This window comes from Petromyzon marinus, chromosome 2 (assembly GCF_048934315.1).
Source record: "Petromyzon marinus isolate PM22_M1 ecotype Great Lakes invasive population chromosome 2, UKy_Petmar_22M1.pri1.0, whole genome shotgun sequence".
NCBI lineage: Eukaryota > Metazoa > Chordata > Hyperoartia > Petromyzontiformes > Petromyzontidae > Petromyzon > Petromyzon marinus.
The window spans coordinates 6,910,924-6,935,744 of NC_133668.1; the positions used below are offsets into that span (position 1 = coordinate 6,910,924).

Sequence of the window (24,821 nt, forward strand, 5' to 3'; positions counted from 1 at the left end):
CTTTAAATCGAAACTGGACATCTGTTAAAAAGAGCTTTATATAGCCCATCGGATTCCTCCAGTGCAAATATTCTGCATCTGAACAACAACAAACAAACAAACAACCGTCGTTCGCCACTTGTGCCAGGCTAGGTGCACCATGACCAAAGACGCCAACGCAGTGTTCATCTTCCACCGCAAAGCACACGTGGTCGGAATTCGCCAGTCTCGTGGGCAGGTGTCGAATTTACTGCACATTCATGAGAAGATCACGGTATTCGTTTTATCCGCCGCGGAAAGATGATAGGTTGAGTCCACCGCAGAATGAATTTTGAACCCCGCTGCAGTGATTGAGCCGAAGGTTGTTGGCCACTCCCTGCGTTGGCATCACTTAATTTTGGACACGGTCATTTGCAGGGCAGCAAACGTGTTACGTCACCTTTTAGGGTAGCGGGCAGCAGCGATTCACTGCAAGAATTTAATCCGATGAGAACATTCCCATTTTTGGAGTCAAGTTTTTTTTGCGAGGCTTTCCAATTATTTGTTTTATAATCAGCTGACATTACATCGCACATGCGATTCCTTGGGGCAAATTGTTGGGGGGGGGGGGGGGAATTGCAACGTTGAACACGTTTCCACCGAGGAAATGGGTGAATGTGTTTAAACAAAAAACAAGTGGCTATGTGTTTTTACGTTATCCGCACTGCTAGCGGTAAAAGTTGCGATTGCTGATACCGTCACCATATTAAGACGTGGTCTGTCCACCGCTGGATGAAGGCCTCCTTAAGCAGGTGACCCACCACCACGTTTCACGGTCTCGCGATGCGATCCACCTGCACACACGAGGCCCTTTCATCGCTCCATCTCCGCGGCAGACGTGCATCTCGGGCGTGTTTTTTGTTGTTTTAGTTAAAAAAATCTCGACCACCTGCCACCATCCACTTGAGCGACGTGTCCGACCCGAGTCTACTCACGTTCACACAGTCCCTGTGATGCCTCTCTGATCCACGTGTTCATCCCCTCTGCTATAAATGTCCAAATGATAAGGCCACTTTATTGAGCTATTATTTGTGTGGACGGGTCGCTTTGGAAAATAAGTCCCTACCGCAGTGGGCTCTGTCTGGAAGGATGGGGGGATGGTTTATTTGTATGTGTTGGGTGATTTGTTGACATTTCTTGTACTTTGCACTCCTATCACGTGTTTATATCGTTTGTTGTTGTAACGGTCTTACCCGCCCCTACTGGACATCTGTGAAAAAGAGCTTTATAGCTCATCGGATTCCTCCAGTATAAATACATATCTGATTCTCCCATCGTGGAAATCGTCTCGCAAGTTTATTTCTGAGTAATTCCGAGCATGTACAGCTCGTTTTAATATCCACGGTGGTGGGTGGGTGGGGTGGGGGGGGGCACCCCCCTACATCCCCTCTTCGTTCTCGTGCCCGTGAGCCTCGTGCCCGAGTCGGTTGGGGACTCGGTTAGACCGGCACCATGGGGGCCCAGCACACCCTGGATGCGCCAACCCGCACCCCAAGGGCCCCAGGGCTCATGGTTCTGCTGCTGTTTGCAGTGGCCACGGGCGCAGAGCTGTTGACAGCTGCAGGCAAATAATCACGCACCGCACTGCAGATAATCACATTTTCACACGGTATCGTTGTTTCCTTATTGTAACATTGTGATGTCTTCTGCAAATGTCATCCAAATAACGTATGTTATTTAACATGTTTTACTTTTAAAAATATTATATTTGCATTATTGTGATAAAACGATCATGCATGATATTCAAATGCATAATAATTGCGTCATATATATCTAATTACTCTCCTGATATTTTTTGTGGCTTTTATTAACGTGTGCTTTTAACCGATAACGGGTGTAGGTCCTGTCAAGTCTAGTTCACTTCATGATAAACCATACAGGATATTAATGACGGGATCAAGGTCGTTTAATCAACATTCAGAACACAAGTCTGTATGCCTTGGCTCCAAATACACACACATGGGACTGTAAGGGGAACCTGTCTTGTGCAATTGCATGATTTATACTAACGTTGTAAAATAACTGCTGTATTAACGCTAACAAAGAGGGTGTGTCACTTTCTAAGTGTCTTGGGATTCAACAATACAAGGATCCCGGTCTTAAATTTGTATTTGCACGTTGTCTAAAAGTGCAATTATTCCTTATAAATCAAGCCAGTATTTAACTAAATATGATTATTGGTTGATATACAGTACATATAATTAAGTTGCTTTAATGCCTTACCGTTATGTATTGCTCAGATATTTTAATATTGGTAGGTTATATTTCATAGTAGGTGGTGGTGCAGAGGTGAAAGCTGATGAGCTGAGTTCGACTCCTGGCATGATTGCCGGAAGGACTTCATCCAGCAATAGTTTTACAAATGACTGTAAATTATCGTTCAGCATTTTAATGGACGTCATCACTAATGTTCTAAATAATATTGTAAAACTTCCCGTAGAGGCTAAACCCCCCTTTTCCTGATGACGACCGCTTGTGTTGCGATCTAAACGCCGTGGGGTTTTTTATTCACTTAATTTTTATTATATTTTTTCCTGCGTCAGCAGTTCTCCTGCTGTGTTTGTCTCACCTGATGACGGTTGCTTGTGTTGCGATCGAAACGTCGTGATCTATTCATTTTCTATCTACGTGACTTTACCGAAAGAACCAAAGAGTAAGGATTCCTGCAGTCACGAAAGCTTCAAATCAAGATTGAATATAAACTTCCCGTAGTTTATGGTTCAAAACCCCAATAACTAAACCATGCTTAGCTGAGTGATTTTTATGTACTTGAAAATTGAGTACATTTGGCATAAAGTTATGACAACACAGTAAATGCGTAAAATACATTTGCTTACCAACGTGATTTCCAAACTCAAGGTATAAACCTTCACTTAGGTATATTCTGCATACCAACATGCAAGCACATGCATCTGTGTAAACCAACAAATATCTTTTACATGTGCCTCTCTGCAGTGAAGATGAAAATGTAGGATCTTAGGAGTTGAGTAAATAATTTTTACTATCAGGGTGTTCATATTAAAAACTGCCCTGAAAATGTCCCACAAACACCCAATAATAGATGTTGCCAAACCTTCTTACGACTTCGTAACGTTTATCTGGATAGATAAAGGGCATTATTTAATTTGAAGATGTTTTAAAAATTATATTCTCCTCATAATGCTGTAATGGACAGTCACACACGTTGGTTTCCAATTAGCATTTTAACAGAGATGATTCTCATTAAAATCAGTACAAGAATATTTGTGCTGCTTTAACTTTTACTGCCACGTAATGTGGATTTGCGTTGCATTAAGAAGCGGGCCTGTGATTTTTTTTGTCGCGTATACACAGACAATGGACAGCTAGCCGAGCCCCAAATACAAGCCGGCCCTCTGAGTGTAGGAAACAAGTCCATCTATGGGAGAGAACACAAATCAGGTAAAATGGGTACTGTAGTGGATCAGTAGGGAAGAGGTTAATACAGAGTCTCAACCTTATTGCTGAAAGGTAAACATTAAGCTCAGCACTTACTAAAATCACACCATCATGGGACATGTGTGTAGACATTGGTATGTGACATTTTTTAAGTTGTGTGGGGTATTTTATTGGCAGTACAGCAACACATTAACACACATTTACATAGATTGCTTCTGAAAAAAACGTCTACATCCATGTAGTCAAGTTATCAACACCATGCATTTATAGTCCACATTGCTGCGTATGAAAATTGGACTTGGGTAAATTCTGCTTGTTTAATTAAAGTTACTGATATAAATATCACCTCTCATAGGAGTAAATTGATGCCTTTCATGAATTTGAATATATAGAAATGTCTATCCACCACTGGATGAGGGTCTTCCCATGCAATACGGCTGGTAGGGGTTTACCATACTTCATTAAGCGGGTAAGTGTGTTGGTGAAGGTGGGGAGAATCGATAATTAGAGGTGGGAGCATTGAAATACAGCACAACTACGGATTTTTTGATCCACTGCTCTCGGCTACTGACAACAAAGCGCAGGCCACAAATCCCGATGACAACCTGTGTGAGTGCTGGTCATCCATCCAAATAATACAAAAATTATTCTAATTAATATGGCCGCTCAAATGACTCTCCATCAAAATTATAACATGACACGAGATTGAAATGAGTCCTTGTGAACACAAAAAATGAATATTTATGTTTATTTGCATAACACTGTTGGAGTCTCAGTAGATTAATAATCTTGGTATATGCTGCACTACTTATACAAATGAAGCTCATTTGATATAACGTGTGATGGACATGAAGTCTTGGTCAAAATGAGCCAATATTAACCATTTATTGAACGTCCACCTTCCCAAAGTGAATGTGTATGTGCGTGTGCATGGAAGAAGCCCGCTCATCCACTGCCTTCGGGAAGAGCAGCAGGAGCATCATTATGAAGAGCTCCATGTGACGTGGGGTGGCCCAAATGGACCTCTCGTTCCAGGTCTTTCCAGCTGTTTTCCACGGCAGTATACACCATGTTCACACGTGTGCGTTTCAAATAAGTGATATTTAAATGTAAAAATATATATATCTGCGTCTTTGTTGAACTGCACTTAAGCTTCCCATAAGTCACACCAATTTTTTCCACCACTTTTCTCTAGCACACTGTTACCTAACAAATTACGAATGGAAAATAACGTTTTGATATCCACGTTCATTCAACTATGACAGTATTTATTTTTAAGCATCATAGTACGTCATTTTTATATTCTTAGCTCTTTCGGTAAAGTCACGTTGAAGGGAAACAATAAAATAATAAAATATGTATAAAACAATAAAAATGCTCACGACGTTTCGATCCATAACACAAACGGTCGTCATCAGGTGTGAAAAAACCAACGGCAAGAAACATTTGAAAGAAGTGTCGGTTTGCATTAATTTATTTATTTTAAGCGGTGTATTTCCTTATAAAAAACGTCAGCGCCACGCGCAGCGATTTGGCAGTTTATTTAGAAGGACGAGTCCATCTATGTTCTGAGAAGAGGAGGGGGGAGACGAAAAATTAATGTATGCTGTCTGAAAGCCACCATAAGCATGAACAATCAATTAAGACCTGAAATGGTTTATCAAATCATTCCAATGATTGCTAAGCCAGAATCCATCTCGGTTGAAATTGTCTCTGTGTTTGTATATGTGGATAGCCTCATGAACGAATCTCTCATGGTAGCCAGATGGCTTGCAAAGAACCTCTGTCTTGGAAAAGTCAATGTCATGTGAGCCTACTGAATTATAGCAATGATCTTCCACGGCCGAGGTGTTGGTCCTACCGTGTTTAAGGTCTGCTTTGTGTTCACGAATGCGGTCCGAGACATGGCGTTTGGTTTCTCCAATGTAACTACTACCACAGAGGCAACTTAGTTTGTTGACACCAGGGTACTGTATGTCTGGAATCACATATTTTACAGATGGAACCAGATCACGGATTTTATGTAATGTGTTGAAACGGACCTGGATCTTGTGTTCATTCAAGATTTTGGAGATCTTTTTTGTGATCCCTGCAATGTATGGTAAAGTGATGGTTTTGAAAGGCTCCTCAAGAGGGTCCTTCTTCATGGTTTGAGTGATAGCTTTGCGGATTGTTTAGTCGGAGTAACCATTAACCTTAAGAGCTTGGTGTACGTGCTTGAGTTCACTGCCTATGTGTTCCTGGTCGGATATGCATTGGGCTCTATGGTACAGAGTCTTGATGAGAGAATTCTTCTGTGATGGATGGTGGTGGGAATCCGGTTTCAGATAAGCATCCGTATGGGTAGCTTTCCTGTAGACAGAGTGGCTCATTGAACCATCAGGTCTCTTTTTTATTAGGACATCCAAAAAAGGCAGCTTGCCATCTTATACTATCAACTCCCCCACCTACAAACTGGCTCGTTTTTTGTCTGAAATACTGCGTCCTTTCACTGGAAAAACCACCTCTGCGGTACAAAATTCTACTCACCTGGTATCGACAATCAAGAGTATTTCCCTGTCCCCAGACGACCTGCTTGTCAGTTTTGATGTAGTTTCCTTATTCACCAAGGTTCCTATACCTGACACCATCGCAATCATTGAAGACTTGGTTCATCAAGGACTAAACACTGAGGTACCCCCCCTGGTGAGACACTGTTTAACCAATACATACTTCACTTGGAATGGAACTTTCTACAAACAAACTGAGGGCACCCCAATGGGCTCCCCCCTATCTCCGGTTATAGCTAACATTTTCATGGAGACATTTGAGACTGACGCCATCCAGACTGCCACTCTGCGCCCAACCTTATGGAAAAGGTACGTGGATGACACTTTTGTCATCTGGCCACATGGCCGGCCTGCTCTAGACCAATTCTTCGACCACATCAATTCCATACACCCAGCCATCAGATTTACCATGGAAGTCGAAAACGATGGCAAGCTACCTTTTTTGGATGTCCTAATAAAAAAGAGACCTGATGGTTAAATGAGCCACTCTGTCTACAGGAAAGCTACCCATACGGATGCTTATCTGAAACCGGATTCCCACCACCATCCATCACAGAAGAATTCCCTCATCAAGACTCTGTACCATAGAGCCCAATGCATATCCGACCAGGAACACATAGGCAGTGAACTCAAGCACGTACACCAAGGTCTTAAGGCTATTGGTTACTCCGACTATACAATCCGCAAAGCTATCACTCAAACCATGAAGAAGGACCCTCTTGAGGAGCCTTTCAAAACCATCACTTTACCATACAATGCAGGGATCACAAAAAAGATCTCCAAAATCTTGAATAAACACAAGATCCAGGTCCGTTTCAACACATTACATAATATCCGTGATCTGGTTCCGTCTGTAAAAGATGTGATTCCGGACATAGAGTACCCTGGTGTCTACAAACTAAGTTGCCTCTGTGGTAGTAGTTACATTGGAGAAACCAAACGCCATGTCTCGGACCGCATTCGTGAACACAAAGCAGACCTTAAACATGGTAGGACCAACACCTCGGCCGTGGCAGTTCATTGTTATAATTCAGTAGGCTCACATGACATTGACTTTTCCAAAACAGAGGTTCTTTGTAAGCCATCTGGCTACCATGAGAGATTCGTTCATGAGGCTATCCACATATACAAGCACAGAGGCAATTTCAACCGAGAAGATGGATTCTGGCTTAGCAATCATTGGAAGGATTTGATAAACCATTTCAGGTCTTAATTGATTGTTCACGCTTACGGTGGCTTTCAGACAGCATACATTAATTTTTCGTCTCCCCCCTCCTCTTCTCAGAACATAGATGGACTAGTCCTTCTAAACAAACTGCCAAATCGCTGCGCGTGGCGCTGACGTTTTTTTATAAATAAATACACCGTTTGTAAATAAATAAATACAAACCGACACTTCTTGCAAATGTTTCTTGCCGTTGGTTTTTTTCACACCTGATAACGACCGTTTGTGTTATGGTCGAAACGTCGTGAGAATTTGTATTGTTTTATACATATTTTATTGTTTCCCTTCAATGTGACTTTACCGAAAGAGCTAAGAATATGAATTACTGCAGTCACGAAAGCTTTAAATCAAAATTTAGTACGTAATTTTGTAATTCTGTCAGGTCTTTTTTCTTCCGTGTTTTTCCATTTCATTGTACAATGTCATTTACAGGAGAAAATACTAAAGAAAAACATGAAGGCACTTGGCTCATTCTGCATGGAATGTTGCCCAACATGTCAGGTCCTTACCAGTGCGTGCTGTCTTACAAAGAGAAAGAAAACCACACCCTTATGAGAGTCTCACTGAGCTTCATAGTCTACGGTACGTTATTGTTTTGTGATCGAAAGTAAGGAAGATCACTGATGGACAAAAACAGAGACATCCTCTCACAATGTTAAATTTACATCACGATGAGTGATTCGGAAATTACTTTTCAGTTTCTGAAAGATTACCACATGCTGACCAATCAAGCTAACTTCTCTGCGGCAATAAACAATTTTGCATAAACATGAACATGGGCATCCTCGCAGTGGCTTTTGGCAAGCTATCGAACAAAGACGGTCACCGCATCGCGCGCTTTCAGATGCGTTTCTGCTGCCGTCTGGAACGCTCTTCCTTACGATATTAGGAAGCCGCTGGAGCTATGCACTTTTAAATCTAGATTGAAAACTAATTTCTTTAGAAGTGCTCTTTGTGTTTAGTTTGTTCACCTAACCCCCCCGCACCTCCGATGAGCACGGTTGGCTATGTACAATGTGAAAGAAATTCGACATACATTAATACAAGTAGGTTTCTGACAAGCAAATTGTGTATGTCTCGAGTGTTCTCCCTCGTGTGCATGTGTTTTCCCCAGTCATTTCAATTTCCTCTCATATAAGACGTAATTGGCCAAACAATTGGCTGCGTACGGTGCGAAAGAAGCTCAACTTACATCGTACAACATATACGCTTAAGCGGCCCCCTCCCATGCCATTGTACCTACTGCAGCGTATCGCGAGGTGGAGACGGCGCACACCTTTCTGGTGAATTACTATGCCTCAAGCTGCACAGGGTACAACAACAATCTGGTGCTGGACCAGCTGGTGGTGGTGCTCAATGGCCTCCTTCGCCGGCTGTACTGCCAGGTGGTGCGGCCCATGCTCGAGTGTCGGTCCATTGTGTACCGCGACGTGGGCCGGCAGTGCCTGCTGGAGATCTCCTTTGTCGGTTCGCACACTCGACACCACAGCCACACCTTGGACGTTTTGGGTGTCCTACCCGCGATCAGATTCCGATTGGTTAGAGGACAGATACAGAGTGATCCATCATTTGCTAATGCTATTTGACCGTGAATGTGTGTGCTAACTGCGTGAATGCATTTGTGCGCTGACCAGGGGTACACAATGTTGTGGGTGTCCCGTGGCCATATCTAAACGTTGTGAGGGTGTGTGAACGCCCACGGGACACCCACAGTGGCTGTGCTTCTGCCATAGTTGCTTACATTATGTACCTATGACACACTGATATTGAGCAATTATGCCGATAAATGTCCCTAACTCAAGAGAGTTAGGGACATTTATCGAGAGAGTTAGGGACTACGTTTTCCCATTGAGCTACTCTTTATAATGTTTTTAAACGTATTAATTTGGCTGTCTTACATAATTTTATTGAACATCTCTTTAACAATAATGTTCTAGAAATGTACAAACATAGTAGTAGCCTTTTAACAGAGCATTGCTTTTTATATGACACATGAACCTTACACCAATACACGAGTTTTGTTTGTTTATTATTGAGGCCTTGCAACTTGGAAACATGCTGTGATCTTTGTGCTTTTCCCCAAGTTGACCCTTATGGCAAAAACTGGCTGAAGACATGCGATGGTCTTTCTATGAAGAAATGTGAAGTCTCCTTAAACCTCAGAGAAAAAGAGGTTTGTATTTTATACTTGAAAAAGTCGTGTAATACTGCTTAACCTGCGTATTTGAATTCCCATTGCTGCTTAAGTGTATGAAGAAATTTGACACCGCTTTCGTCATTTGAAACAATACACACACCCAATTAACGAGCTCCAAAAAAGCCTCAATGCATCTCTTAGGTATCGAAGACATCGATTACACTAAAGACTTCGAATGGATTACCTAATTAACATTCATGCATGTGTTTGTTCTTGCATCCCAGGCTAGTAATATTGTCGAGTCATTTTTCAAGAAGCAGGAGAGAATAGTGCGCTTCCTGGAAACTCTGCCATCCATATATCTCATTGGAGGCTCGTTGTACAAGTTTAAAGATGCACACTGCATGCCGGGTTATGGGAAGGACAAGATCATTCATCCCGATTGTTCGAGCTGCTGTGGTAAGACGTGAATGCAGTAGGTGCGGAGCAGAATGCTTATTTATCTCATTAAAATGGTTGAGTGACGGTATCTGATGGTAAAAATGTCAGCGTCATACTCTCGAGCTATAACATCAAAGAACGTGTCTATATCCAATTTACCATACCAGTGCCATGTCAATTTTTTTTTTGCTAAGCTAACATGTACTTGTTGGTCCCAGTCTGGCACGGTATGCCAACCTCTGATTAAGCTTTGGCGAGACACAGAGAACTGCTAAACGTCTCTAAACATGGTTGGGGTTCGTGAGGTAACGGGCCTCGTCTGGAATGTTATTGTGATGTCTATCTGTTGATCGATTGTTTGCTCAAGAGTGTGACAGTCCTGATTTAATTTCAAGGGATTCCACATCATAACAGTCCTACAATCACACCAGCAGCACCACAACCTTGTGTGTAAAACAACCACTTCACTCGGATCATAGTGCGTACAGGTTCTAAAACAAGAGTCCACAGGTCATCATAGCCAATGCTAATTGATGCCACCGCACCGTGTCATCATAACTTATTTTGATGGATACCACAGTGGGTGAAACTCGACACGTGACCTTCAATATCCTCTCACTGTCCCCACCAATTGGCTTTTTGGTCTTCCTCTTTGTCACCATCCTCTGGGTACCCACTCCAATATCTGTCTCGTGAAACCTCTCTCTCTCTCTCTTCCATTGTACACATACTCGTTGCCCCCGCTTTATAATTACACGTACACGTTGTTTTGCCATGTTATATTACGAACTGCCAGGTTGTGTATCCTATATATCCACACATTTCCAATCTTCCTTAACGTGCACCTGTATTCAAAAGACCTTACGTTTATTTTCTCTTTGCCTCGTAAAATTCCAACTCTCTGACCCATACAGTAACAAGTAAAAGACGTATGTAAAATACTTAAAAAGGGTATGTTAAATACCAATTGTACTATGGGAAATGGTACCCAGACTTAACGCACTTGAAGACAACGGGTTTGCGATAAACATAAGGACATTGACAAAAGCAAGTTAATGATTTATTAGAAATACTTAAGCTAGGCATTAAAATCCAAACAGCCCATTCAGAGAGTGATGAAATGGATACAATATTGTTTTCATTTGGTTAAGACGGTAAGTCATGCATGGTGCGGCGTGTACATTCAGGTTTGTGTTTTCTGGCCATGTATTTACATCAGGACGTGACATCATATTGTGATTAATAGCAATATTCCCATGGCTGTCTGAGAGAGTCCAATAGAAATAAAGATAACAGGCCACATTGGAATGTAAGTCATGCAGCTATTTTAGTTAATCGAGCAGCTAGTTTCATAAAATTAAACAAGGTCAATGTGCAATGTATGATGCTTAGAGAACCCTTGCATAATGTATTTACTTTTACCTGGTGTGATGGTTGCTGAGGATTGCAAGTCAACAGGACACTGTATACAATGTAGGTCTACATATGATGAGATGTGGAGCATTATTGTCGTGCACTCTGTGTTTTGGACTCTGACATGTGCTTTACTGGATTTAATACAATTTTATAGCATGGAACTATGCAGGGGTGTCGTTAAAAATGGAGTAAAATAACCGATGGAAAACTCCCATTTAATTGCAAATTTATTCAGGTGAACACGATTTAATGCATGTATTGTGAGTGCAGGATCAATGTTATCCTTGTTACTTCTGCTTGCAGTGGTGTGCAGCCCTCAGATGTACAGCTCCAATACAGACGTCAGATGTGTGGAGTGCAAGAATGCTACCCAATACGGAGCTAACGAGTGCTGATGACACCATCAGGTTGTGCCATTCGAGAGCACGTGCAATAATTATATAAGCATGTACTGTCAATATGGAAATTATATGCTTCATTCACTCAAAGCAACTGACATCACATCTCATAAATTCAAAGGCCAGCTGTCCCTCTGCGGCATGAGATGACATAGCACTGGCCTGCAAGTGGGCATTAGTCTGCTAGTAGGTGGCGATGATTGCTACGTGTGATTCCAATTGAGACATTTGAGTAACGTGTGGGTAATCTTTTTAAAAATAAAATTGAGCAGATTTGGTCCATGACGTCAGCACACAATGCCCAAAAGGTTTCAAATGATGTCACGAGATCTTTTACATCCACAGTGAAGCAGCGGTTTATTCACCATAAGTATTGACCTGGGCGGCCTATGGGATTTGAACCACAAACCTTTGCAGCAAGCAGTGAATGCGCTACCGCTGGGTGATGCCACCACATGCGACATTTTATTGAACGATGCTGTATAAAGCAATTGTTATTCATTCACGGCCTCATTCCACAGCTATTCCTCAATTAAAAAAAACAGCTTCAGTGTTTACTAATCTTATGTACTCTTCATTTAGCATGCAGGAGAATGTGATGCAATTGCGATCGTTATTGCCATCATATCAGGTAAGAATTTAAATGACTAGCCGATGTTTTCACATTAAACGATAAATAGTCATTATGTATAATTTTAAATGAAGTTCTCTGAGTCCCGATGAGGATTTCTAGTTTTCCACAAGGTGTGGTTTTCCAGGTTCTGGTTGTAGACTTCTCAGTGAAGGGTGACAGGCAGGAAGGAATATTGCTGGGATGACGTAAACTAAAAAACAAACTGGACATTCGTCAATGACATCAGGTAGCGATAGAAAGGTAAAAAATAATGCCGACGTGTTAGAATTAGGTTTGACAACATATCTGCCTTCAAAATGTTAATAAAAACACATTCCTGTGGAGGGAGCTGGTAGGAACGTTGGGTTGCTCGGTCAATGGCCAGGGTCAACGGCACCACGTGGTGTATTCCGCAAATATGCCTGACTGTGAGGGCGGGCACAAGCCGGCGTGAGTAGGTTAAACGTTGAGTTTTATAAGGGCACCACGGGGTGACCAGCCCCATCCCTCCCACCCCCCACCCAGCCCCACCCTCCCCACCCCTCTTTCAGCCCCACCCTCCCCACCCAGCCCCTTCCCACCAGCCCCTCCCCACCCAGCCCCACCCCTCCCACCAGCCCCTCCCCACCCTCCCCACCCAGCCCCTCCCTACCCTCCCCACCCTCCCCACCCAGCCCCTCCCCACCCTCCCCACCCAGCCCCTCCCCACCCTCCCCACCCAGCCCCACCCCTCCCACCCCCCACCCAGCCCCTCCCCACCCTCCCCTCCCCATCCAGCCCCTCCCTCCCCACCCAGCCCCTCCCTCCCCACCCAGCCCCTCCCCACCCTCCCCTCTCCACCCAGCCCCACCCCTCCCATTTTTGGATGCACGACGGACGGACGGACACAATAATCCCCTGTGGGCTGGTGTAACCAGCGGTTCCTACCAGTATCACTTGGAAAGAAGTTGACAGTGGTACATCGCAGAGTATCAATATGAAATCATATGTTAAGGTCGAGATCAATTGTGGAAATATTGGTTGGTTAATTATGAAAATTAAAGTTGCGTATACATGATGTGCACCTTTTGCCATGCAAAGTCTACAATTGCCAGACGGCACATATCCTGCAGCTGACGAGATGCCTCAATTTTGTTAACAGTGAGCGCCTGTGTGTGGCTTCTCATAAACTCGAGCATACAAGCCACTTGACTCTTGGCTCACTGTTACTTTCGGGGCTTTCTGGCACCTTCCAAGAACATGCATATCCAGCTCAGCATAGTTGATGTTATCTTGATTGTCTTCGTCAGCCTGTAAGTACGATTTAAATAATAACAATCATCGCCACCCTTAGTTATTACCATCATTTTAATTTATCAATAATTATCATAATCTGAATTTATCATCATCAATATTGTCTTGATACCATCACTGTCAACTTCAATATGCATGTGAGCCTCCATCACAGATTTTTGTAGATAGTTTAAAAATAGTTAAAATAGGTGCAGAATTGACGTGCTGAACATGAGTTTGTGTGGAATTGGCATAAATTGTCATACTTTTAATCACAGCTCAAGCATGAATATATTAGCTGATACAGCACAATATATTTCCTACAATATATTTTGTCTTCAGGATTCCAGTCAAGTATTGGTTCAGTTAAGTGCCGTATTAAAATATTGTTAACAAAATACTGCTTGTTATTCAAATTTCATGTATTAAGTTTAAGCATACGACCTTCAATGGGCACAGATAAAACGAAACAAAACTATTTTACCAGGTAAGGCCCACTGAACTACGTCTTTTTCATAAGCGACCTGGCCACAAATGATAGGTCAACGAAGTGGCGTATCGTGTGGACATTTAGAGCAGCCAAATACTCTAAACGCAAGTTGATTCTAAATGTGGGAGAAAAAACCGAACAACCCGGAGAAGAATTCACGGGGAGAGCATGCACACTCCAAATATACAGGCGTCAGAGTCACGATCGAACGCACGACCTCCTGCAGAAAATGCGAGGCAGGTAACATCTCGCCTTCGCGGATAGACTCATTGTATCTCATAAAACACACTGTATATACAGGCCATAGATATATATGCATTAGCCAGGATTAGTGAAAAAATAACCAATGCCTAAAAATGAACATCAGTGTGACATAATATGTATGTTACAATATATTTATATTCAACTGACCTGGCAAGTTGTTTGTTTACTGACTTGTTTGTCTGCAAATGTAACAAGACATGAGGCACAACTTTAGACTGGTTTCATTCTTATTTAGACTCATCAGTACAATAGTCATAAATATTCACTTGCTATATACCTCTGAGAGCCTCATATACGGAGAGGGTTCTGTTGGAATGGGTTTTCCTGTCATTTACAAATTTGAGTCGTGTGAGAGCAACATGGACTTGTGCCATCAAGCAACCGCATTGAGGGGTTAAGACAGGCGAGGTATTCATCCAACAGTGGATAGAACGTCGCTGAAACGATTATATTAACGGAGCAAGCAGTGGCACCATGATTTGCGCACTGCGCTATCAATGAACCCAGTGACACGAGTCCGATACCCGGAACCAAATCAACAGTGGTGAGTGATATCCGAACTGGTCCTGGGCTCCTCAGATCACCAACCCATATTGATCAGAATGGTGAAGAATGATCAAACAACCCTCACAACCAAACATGGCGCATGGAAGCCGCATCACTCGATCCTTCATCGAACCTATACTTAATATATTTTTACGTGGAGGGATGGATATGCGATGGAAACATTGCTTACTTATTTTGTAATCTATATTCGCCACGACAATTAATTCTCATTGTTTTAAAAATGGTAGTGTGATGGTTCCCTGAGGAAGTATAGCATTTACGATGCGTACAGTATTTAACAATTTAGCAATAGTTCTGAGATGTGTAATTGAGGCCACGATATTTTGGGTCTGGAGTGCATTTCAAGACAACACGTGATACGGTTTTACAAAGATGGATGTATTTTGTTTGACTGTCATGAAGCGTGGTATTCAAACCAGCATAATTGAAGAAGTACAGCAGATAAAAAATATCCATTCAATGTGTAGTGACATCACGGATGTCACTGTATGGTGCCGGGTCGTGCCGTTCGATGTTCCTACATCGTGGACAGCACCGTGTCGGTGGCTGTGTGTAACACCAGCCCTAGCGGGGCTTGGCGAGCACTGGGATAGTGCGGGCACCACACACAGCGAGTGGTGGGGGCTCCCCCGAGGGGAAGGGGGTGAGTGTCAGCCCAGGGGCAGGGTTGCCCCGGGCCATGGCACTCTGGTTGACCCCGTAGACACGTGATCCAGAATGTCCACACAAGGGGCCCCAGGTGGGGGGACTAGTGGGTGATCACGTGTCTGGGGAGAGCTCTTGAGAAGGATCGAGAGGGAACGAGAATGCTCGAGAAGGCGGGCGGGGCCGAGGGCGGAGAGGCCCCGCCCGTAGGGGGATATAAGGTGGGTCCCTGAGAGGGACCGGGGTCGCTGCATTCTACAAGCTGGAAGCGCAACATCTACAAGCGGGAAGCTCTACATCTACAAGCGGGAAGCTCTACGTCTCAAGCTGAAGCTCTCCATCCTACGAGGCAACCACGTGGTCGGAGACCCGAGTGAGGGATCGACCCTTCGTAGCAGTAACTGTTACATGTTATTTATGTAGTTTATTGTTAAAAATTCGGTCACAGTGCCGATGATCACTGTTACATTGCATTTATGGCTTTTATTTTGGTGATTTCGAAAACGTTTTTTTGGTTTGGCCATGTTTTTGTTTATTGTAGTACGGAGTTAGACTGATGGCCTTAATCTAAGTTGTCTTGTGGTTGTTGTTGTTGTTGTTTGACTTGCATCCCACTGGGATTTTTGCACACAGCGTTGGTGTACGGTGCTTTTCAGAAATATTTTGATGTTTTTTTTCTGGATTTTCTGTTTGCACAGTCACATAGTCACTTTAAGATGTTTTCTTGTTCATGTTTTTGTTTTTTGTTTGTTGCGGTTGCACCCGATTCAAGAGTCGAATGGCTCACAGGGCTATACCAAATGAATGGAACTATGAACTATGAACTCGCTGTAGTCTGGTGAAGGGGCAGTTACCCCTTTGTGTTACGGTGTTACAAGTAAATGTGTTGCCTTTAAAAGGAACAACGTCTGTGACTCATTTGGACCCACTACATTTGTAATCCTGAAAACAGGAATTTGCTTTACATTCACTATGTGTGAATGTTTTATATATGATTTATATATGATATATCTATATATATTCACGGATATGCATGTTTGATATACTGTTTTAATATATGATATATAGAGATATCAGATATATCATATATAAAAAAACAGTATATACTTAAAATAATTTAATTCTCAAGACATGGTTGAAACTTATTGTCGTGTGTACAGTGATTCACATATCTCTGGAAGCATACATGTTTTACCGTATTAGGTGCATTAACTACATTTCATTACTGACATACTGGTTAGTATGTTATCTATTTTGAGGTGTGTTCCTGCTTATCTCAGCTGATTTCCCACAGGCTGCTTAGAGGCTGTTTACATGTTCCCAAATCTTGACAATGTGCCCTGCAAAGTGTGAATGAGTTGACATTTAATTGACACCACCTTTCCTTTTCTAACCCCTCTTGCAGTATTAACCTCAGTCAGTACAGACCATCCAGACCGTGCCTGCCCTACCTTGGTGTCTCAGTATAGTGTAGTTTGTGTTGAGTTCATATAGGGAAGTCACTGTAACTAGCGTTGCAGGGCAAATTCTTTTTAGGGTATTTTAGCGGCTTGTGTTTAACAGACCCAATCTGGCATGACTCCGGATGCAGGCACTCACCACGGTGATGCTTCTTGTAGAACCAAAGTTTGAATCCAACAATGGTGACGACAATCAGTAGCAGAAGCAGCAGCACCACTCCTACACAAATCATGATCGCTGCGATATGGGAAATGTATTTTATTAAGTAATGCACAAATGTTTCACTTACACCAGCAACAGCAGTGTGTTTTTGTTTATAAGGTAATTTGTGAGCAAGAACAATACACATATACTTGGAGAGTCAATCAATGTACATAATAAATACACTTCAGCACTTCGCCAATCCATTATTGGATGAAGGTTTCCCTATGCCATGACGTCATATAGGTTTTCTTTCACCATATTTCAGCGTGCTGGTCAGTGCCAGTTGGTGAACATGGGTGGGGGGAGCCCAGAACTGCTTCAGATATCACTCGTTACTCATAGTAGCTTTGGCTGGGAATTAAATTCAGGCTTCCGGATTCATACTGCAGTGCAATAACCATCTGCACTATTTCTCCATTCCAATATAATATACAATACTGGGAACTGGAGTACTTTACAGCTCTTTGTCAATGCACTAGAGGATGAATGCTTCCCCTCACCTTATCAGTTATGGGAGTTTCTTTGATCATATTTCACGATACCGACCAGCATGGGTTGGTTGGGGGCGAGGGTACTCGGGGCGAGTTCAGATTTCACTCGCCACTGATGTTAGCCATGCTTGATCATTATCAAACTTGGGGTGGCCAGCGTAATAGGGCAGTGCGATAACCACCATGCTACCTCACGCATACTGGGACTTACTTACTCCAGATAATACATCTTGGACACGGACCAAATGTGGGTGTTATTTTAAAAATATATTGACCATAAAAAGTTAGCGAATCCTCCCATATCACCCCATACCTGTCAGAAGAGAGATTTTGCAGAAAAAGTGTGTCCTTATAATCATACATGACCTCCAACAAGATATTTGGAAACACTAATGTAACGTATTCTTTGGGTGTTTCGGTAAAGTCACGTAGATAGGTTCAAAGAAAATAACAAAAAATATTTTAAAACTACGACGTTTCGATCGCAACACAAGTGTCATCATCTTCCTGATGACGAATGCTTGTATTGCGATCGAAACGTCGTAGTTTATTATCTATTAGATTTTTTAAATTTTCTTTGAACCTATCTACGTGACTTTACTGAAAGACCCAAAGCATATGAATTCCTGCAGTCACGAAAGCTTTAAGTCAAGAACTAATGTAACGTTTACCTCATACAATATATTACATTTATAGAGAATGAGAGTGCTTGCAGTTTATGGACTCACATTTTGTATCGTATGAAAAGTCTTCATCTTAAAGTCCAGAGGTTGTAAGTGTAATTAAAGATGAATGCATGATGGGGATGAGACACAAGGAAATTAGATATTACAGTTAAAACCCAGTATAAGTTCAGAGAATACAAAGCTATTTCAACCCCCATAGAATTGGTAAAAGAATCCGTTCCATTTGAATCCCACTTTGGATAGCGGAGTGGCTTTTAAATAATTATCTCCACTTCATAACATTTGGAAAAACACATTGAAAATTGATTTCAGAATACAGTGGATAAAGATGTATTCATCTAATTTGTCTACACTTGTGGAGAAAGCGATCGTAAAATTATATATGCTACGCATACAGTAAAATAAAGTATCACAGTCATGTTGTTTGCACGCATTATGCCCAGTTTCCATTAAATTAATGCAGAATGGCACAGCAGTGAACCGTGTTTTCCATGGTTCAGTGTTAATACTTCCATAGCTTGAGTGTGCTTTGGGTGGAATAGATTTTCTTGAATATTTGTGCCAAAAAGACGCGACGTTTTTTAAGCAAAAAATAAAATTGACGAGTTGTGCTGCTAATTCAATTACACAGCCATCATCAATAAAGGGATTTCTGTTGAGCTGTGCAGACAGGAACACCTAAGCATAAGCTAAGATTGTATAAAATTACCCGAATGGTGAACATACTTTAATAAAAATGCGGTAAAAATAGCATATTTACAAATAGTCGCTGTTGCTCTGTGTTGTGTCCAGGTTTTATGCAACTCTTTGATCAATTTGACCGATTTTGAATAAAGCCACTCCTTAATATCAACACAACTTTACAAGAAAGTGTAATTCTTATTGGATTATCTTTGAGAGAGAGCTAGAACATGAACTGTAAGTTCAGATCTGTGTTGTTCAGGCTCAAAAACACATGTGGCCTTATTACCTGGGGTGGAAGATCCATGGGCTGTGGTGGGTGGGGGGAGAAACACACACGAATTTGAATTGAACATGTCCCCACAGCGGTGTCTCTTGTATATCCAAACGTACGTTACAATCGAGCACAGGCAACATTTTCTACACTATAAACAGGTTTAAGTGCATCAAACTTAGCAACTACAAAACCATCAACGTGATTTCCTGCTTATCTCTCTGACAGCCCTGAGCAGAGGCGAGTGTCTCCATAGGTCAACAATCGTTGACTTCTGCATCAAGTGGAAGTAGCAGCAACACAATAAAAAGAAGCAACACGATGGGGTTTTTTTCCCAACAGAGCTACGTGAGTGTACATTGGTAGCGACGTTCATTTGAATAATATATTTTCGCCTATACAGGAATGTAAACTCTGATGTCAAATGTTTCCATCACGTAATATCTTACTTGATTTGGTGTTATTGATGATAATCAGCTCCACGATGGCTTTGCTTTCTCCATAGTAGCGCCACGCAGGTCCCACTGCTATAAAATACCATGTTTGTGCTAAGCAGCAGTAGTTCCCTGCAGTTTCTTTGAGAACCTGCATGAAAGTCAAGTTAAACACGTTTCTGCCAGTCGTCCAGATCAATCTACCACCCTGTAAAAAGGAGGGATAATCTTTTTGATACCAAATCTGGTCTCGTCCACCTACACGGGATGGGCTGGCACAGTTGTTACTGAGTTTTGGGCATTTATACCAGTTGACGGCTAAATAATAATTTCCAGTTTCCTTAACAATGCACATTAAGGTTGTGTTTGAGCCTTCACTCACGGATAGTTTCGACTGAGCCACCGACACATGTAAACCATTTGTCAGACCTGTGAAAAGAAATTGTTTGCTTTCAATAAAAAGCAAATAAAACACAAAGTAAAACCTACACAACAATGTTTAAATTCAGACGATATGCCTCCTTTACACCGTCCCCCGCAAAAACAATAAAATATATATACTTATTACACAACCCATCCGCCACACGACTATCTGGGAGCCCATCCTTTCAGCAGCATTGGTTCACTACACGCACACACTGGGGACCGGTCTCGACATTGCAGCATCTCATCAGCAGGAGTCAGTTCTGCTTGAACCAACGCTGGAGAAACCGCCAGATGTCCACGGGCGAAGGAACCTCACTGTGTGTTAAACTATATAATGCATAACACAAAATACCCATTGTGGCTGATAACATGAGCTCCCAGAATCACTTGTGGCTGTGGGTTGCGTAAAATTCCGTCATGTAGAGCGTCTGTATAAAGCAGGCAGATTGTTAAAATTACTCTATTATATTTTCTGGCATGCACTTATAAGAAATGGAAACATAACTTAGTACACGCCATTAAAAGAGTGCGTAAATGCAGATTAGCTTTTTAATTTTCCATAAACTTACCTCTAACATTAAAATAACTGCTGTATATTACTCGAATAGACGGGCTTGAAACTAAATAAATATCCGGTCAAACTTTCTTTTAATTAAATTTGGAAAATTCTTATAAATTGTAGTGAATTTTAACGAATTATGTTTACAAGTCTATTTTTATTATTATTAAAATAATAACACAAATCATTGCACGGTTACATATTTAATTATCAAATAAGTGTAAAACATGTTTACCTGAAGTCTTGTACAAAACGAGCAGACACATGACCATTGTAAGAGACATTTTAACCGGGATGCGTGCACTCTGCTGCAGCTGTCTTCACAGAAATGAGAAGTGGTTTCATTTGTCGAAACTTATGAGTCCTACTGGAGTTTGTAAGTTATAGACGTGTAGAGGAGTATTGTGGGTATCCAATGAGGGGGCGAGCGGAAGGAGGTGCGAACGGGTTACGTAAGGGCTTTCGGATGGCTCTTGCGAAAAGTAGGTGGAGGAGCTGGCCAAAGATGTCTTAAGGGGGGGCCCCAAGACGGGGGCGGGGTCGTCGTGGGGGGCCAGGGCGAGGATCGGCTGGAAGAGGGTCTCTCTCTCCTCGTCGTGGAGCGGTGTTGGCTCATACCCCGCTCCGGGCAGACGAGTGAGGGAATCAAAGGGATAACCGGGGTAGGATCCGAAGAGTTACTAAGTGTCCGGGTTAAGGACCGAGACAGAGCGCACCTACACAGGTGTGAGTGTAGGATGCCGAGTGTGGAAGTGGTTTAATAAACGGCAACAGCCCTTACAGTGTTCCTCGTCTCCACGTGGTTCTACTGCACAACAGACGTACACACGAGAGATCTCATTGCTTGGCTCTTCGACATTCGCCAACTTCGTGTAAATGTCCCCGAAGTGGACTGCCCATTTGTGGAGCGTGTTGATGCAACAATGGTTACTAAAAAAATCTGAAAAAAAAGTTACGTTTCAGTGTATAACGTGCACAGAAGATCTCAGGGATTTACCTCGTCACATATACTCTGTAATGATACGTGCTCATGGAGACTAGTTTTCACTTGTGATATTAAGGCTACATTGAATGCGTAGTGAGAATGCAAACTTCCACCACTCAATGCACATACTGTACTGTAAAACACTTCAGTGAACGTTTAATGTCCCGTTATAAGGGCGCACTCGTTATATACACACACAAAGTCCTTACCACAAACGAACCACGACAGCTTGCTGATCTCAAGGAGCATAAACCATTACGCGAACTCTGGTCATCTTCAAAGCGACTTTTGGCTAGCCATCGAACAAAGATAGGCCCCTACATCGCGCACTTTAAGATCTGCTGCTGCGACCCGTCTGGAACGCTCTTCCTTGCAACATTAGGAAAACACTGGAGCTATGCACTTCTAAATCTAGATTGAAAACGAATTTCTTTAGAACTTATTTTTGTGTTCAGTTGTCCTTCTCGCACACCTCCGATTAGCATGGTTGGCTACGTATGGTGGTGCGAAAGAAGTTATACATATGTTGAGGTATAGAACCACGCGGACTCGGAGTTTCTTGTAAGGGCTTACGCCGCTTTATTAACACTTTTATTGACACACTAACTCACACCAGAGGTAGGTGCACACTACACTCGGCCCTTCCCTTGGACCTCGGCTCTACTCTTGTCCCTAGCCTCGGCTATTCCCTTGGGCTCTCTCACCCGAGTCGGGACAGGGGTTCAGCCAACTCCGTCCGACCGAGTGAGGGCAGCACCTCACTTCTCCATAGCCAGCTCTCACGGACTTCCTCAAGCCTTATCCTCGGCTATCCCGACGTCTCTCCCACTCGTCGAACTCAGGACGGGGATTCAGCCAACTCCGTCCCATCACGAGCGGGAGAGACCTCTCTTAGCCGCTACACAGCCTGGGCTCCCTTTACGTCACGGGATCCCCCTTAAGTACCCCCTTACAATCCCCATCACATGACGTCATCCCACTATCCCAGGGGTGTCCAAACTATGGCCCGTGGGCCAACTGCAGCCCGCCATCCATTTTTAATTGGCTCGTATCAAAGTCTAAAAATATAATGGACTATGGCATACTGTATTGCACTTCTCAGTTTTAAAACTAGGTGGCGCTATTGTCTTGAACAAGGCAGCGTCTCCATAAAGCAAGCAATCGAAGAAAAAAATTGCTCAGGGTCACGAGAAATGTCGGAACCGAAGAGACGCAAGATTGCAAGCGAGTGCAGAAAATTTCAGACTCGGCGGAAAAATGAATATTTTTTCATAGAAACCAAGGTGAAGTGTGTGTTGTTTGATTTGTAATGAGAGTGTTGCCGTGATGAAAGAGTACAATGTACGACGGCATTATGAAACGAAACAGACCTTCACGTCCTACACTGGCGCCGAGCGGAAGAAGGTAAAGCAAATGGCAGCTAGCCTGCTAACGCAGCAGCATGTTTTTTCCCGTGCTAACAAAGCTCAAGAAAATGTAACAATAGCCAGTTATGAAGTAGCTCAACTCATTGCCCTACACGAGAAACCTTTCTCAGATGGTGACTTCATCAAACAGTGCCTCACTGAAGTCGTGGGAATAATGTGCCCAGAGACAATGCAGGATTTCAACGATGTTACTATGTCCAGAAATACGGTTCTGCGGCGAATTGAAGACTTGTCGGCTAACTTAAAACAGCAAGTGTCTGATAAAGCTTGTGCTTTCGATTTTTACTCGATTGCATGTGATGAGAGCACAGATGCCACGGACACTGCACAGCTGTTAATTTTTTTGCGGAGAGTTGATGATAATTTTTGCATTACGGAGGAACTGCTTGATCTTCGGAGTCTAAAGGGGACAACAACTGGGAAGGACATGTTTGAAGCTGTGTCAGATGCAATTGACCAGGCTGGACTTAAATGGGACAAGCTGTGTGGAATTTGCAACGGATGGGGCTCCAGCAATGACAGGCGACCGCAAAGGAATGGCCTCTATGGTGAGTGCCAAGGTGCGGGAGAGTGGAGGTGAGGCTGTCAAAATGCACTGTATCATCCACCAAGAAGCCCTCTGTGTCAAGATAATCCAGCTTGGCGATGTGATGAACACAGTTGTGAAAACTGTCAATAATTCGGGCACGAGGGCTTAATACAGGGACCTACTCTACCATTCTAAAGTGCGCTGGCTCAGTCGCGGCTCCGTGCTGCAGCGGTTTTATTCCCTGAGATCAAATATCAACAAGTTATTGAAAGAAAAGTGCAGACCTCTCCATGAGATCAGTGACCCTTTATGGTTGGCAGACCTGGCTTTATTAGTTGATCTCACTGATCATCTCAACACCCTGAACAAGAGACTACAAGGCAAAGAGCAGCTGGTACCACAGCTGTATGCGCACATGAAAGCATTCCGTGCGAAGCTCCGTCTCTTCGAGTCACAACTGCGCAACTTCAATGTAGCGCACTTCCCCACACTGACCGAAATCAAATGCGCATTTGCAAATGCCAAGCTCTCTGCAAAAATGGGAGAATGTGTCTGTGATCACATCTCTCATGACAGAATTCAGTCAGCGCTTCCAATATTTTTCTGTCATTGAGAAGGAAATCACACTGTTTGCAGCTTCGTTTTCAATGGATGCAGAAGAAGTGTAGGAGAGTCTGCAATTAGAACTGATCGAAATTCAGTGTGATGATTCTCTGAAGAATCAGAATTAGCTTCTCTCCCTACCTGACTTATACCGGAGCTTGGAAAAGGCCAAGTTTACTCTGATGAGACGCCACGCAAAACGAATGATGAGTCTGTTCGGCTCAACATACATATGTGAGCAGACATTCTCTCTGTTAACGCTGAACAAAAGCAGACTGAGAACCAGAACGACCGACATCCATCTCCGTGACGTCCTTCGCATCTCAACCACCAAACTTACTCCTGACCTGCCAGCTATCCTTCAGACCAAAGCGCAGCATCACTGCTCCCATTACAGGTGCTCTCCCCTTTTATATTCTTCAGCCCCCGTTCTCGAACCTTCCTGTCCTAATATTCTTGGTTCTTTCGGTAAAGTCACCACGTAGAAGGGAAACAATAAAATAATAAAAATATCAAACAATAAAATTCTCACGACGTTTCGACTGCAACACAAGCAATCATCATCAGGTGTGAAAACCAAATGATGTCAAATGTTTCCATCACGTAATA

General features: G+C 42.8%; 1 protein-coding gene and 1 long non-coding RNA gene across 2 annotated transcripts; one reads left to right on the forward strand and one right to left on the reverse strand.

Annotated features, from left to right (window-relative positions):
- The first annotated feature begins 1,415 nt into the window (after positions 1-1,415).
- LOC116948776 (zona pellucida-binding protein 2-like) lies at positions 1,416-12,158 on the forward strand. The gene is made up of 7 exons (XM_076069229.1): positions 1,416-3,438; positions 4,345-4,470; positions 7,642-7,791; positions 8,458-8,676; positions 9,294-9,382; positions 9,631-9,805; positions 11,507-12,158. Exons 3-7 carry the CDS (start codon positions 7,692-7,694, stop codon positions 11,596-11,598), a joined length of 675 nt encoding a protein of 224 aa, XP_075925344.1. The 5' UTR covers positions 1,416-3,438; positions 4,345-4,470; positions 7,642-7,691; the 3' UTR covers positions 11,599-12,158.
- Positions 12,159-13,069: 911 nt separating this feature from the next.
- Positions 13,070-22,688, reverse strand: LOC116948769 (uncharacterized). The gene is made up of 7 exons (XR_012944600.1): positions 20,904-22,688; positions 19,699-20,112; positions 19,265-19,285; positions 18,337-18,363; positions 17,052-17,150; positions 14,388-14,419; positions 13,070-13,504 (listed from the first exon to the last, which is right to left on the reverse strand). It is a non-coding gene; the product is annotated as an uncharacterized LOC116948769 (long non-coding RNA).
- Between the last annotated feature and the right edge of the window lie 2,133 nt (positions 22,689-24,821).

What these genes read in the sequence shown, in the direction of transcription:
- LOC116948776 (XM_076069229.1), top strand. Translation starts at nt 7,692, where the DNA reads ATGTTGCCCAACATGTCAGGTCCTTACCAGTGCGTGCTGTCTTACAAA. An exon ending in GCTGGAGATCTCCTTTGTCG is followed by an intron (nt 8,677 to 9,293) that starts GTTCGCACACTC and finishes CTTTTCCCCAAG; the next exon opens with TTGACCCTTATGGCAAAAAC. An exon ending in CGATTGTTCGAGCTGCTGTG is followed by an intron (nt 9,806 to 11,506) that starts GTAAGACGTGAA and finishes TTCTGCTTGCAG; the next exon opens with TGGTGTGCAGCCCTCAGATG.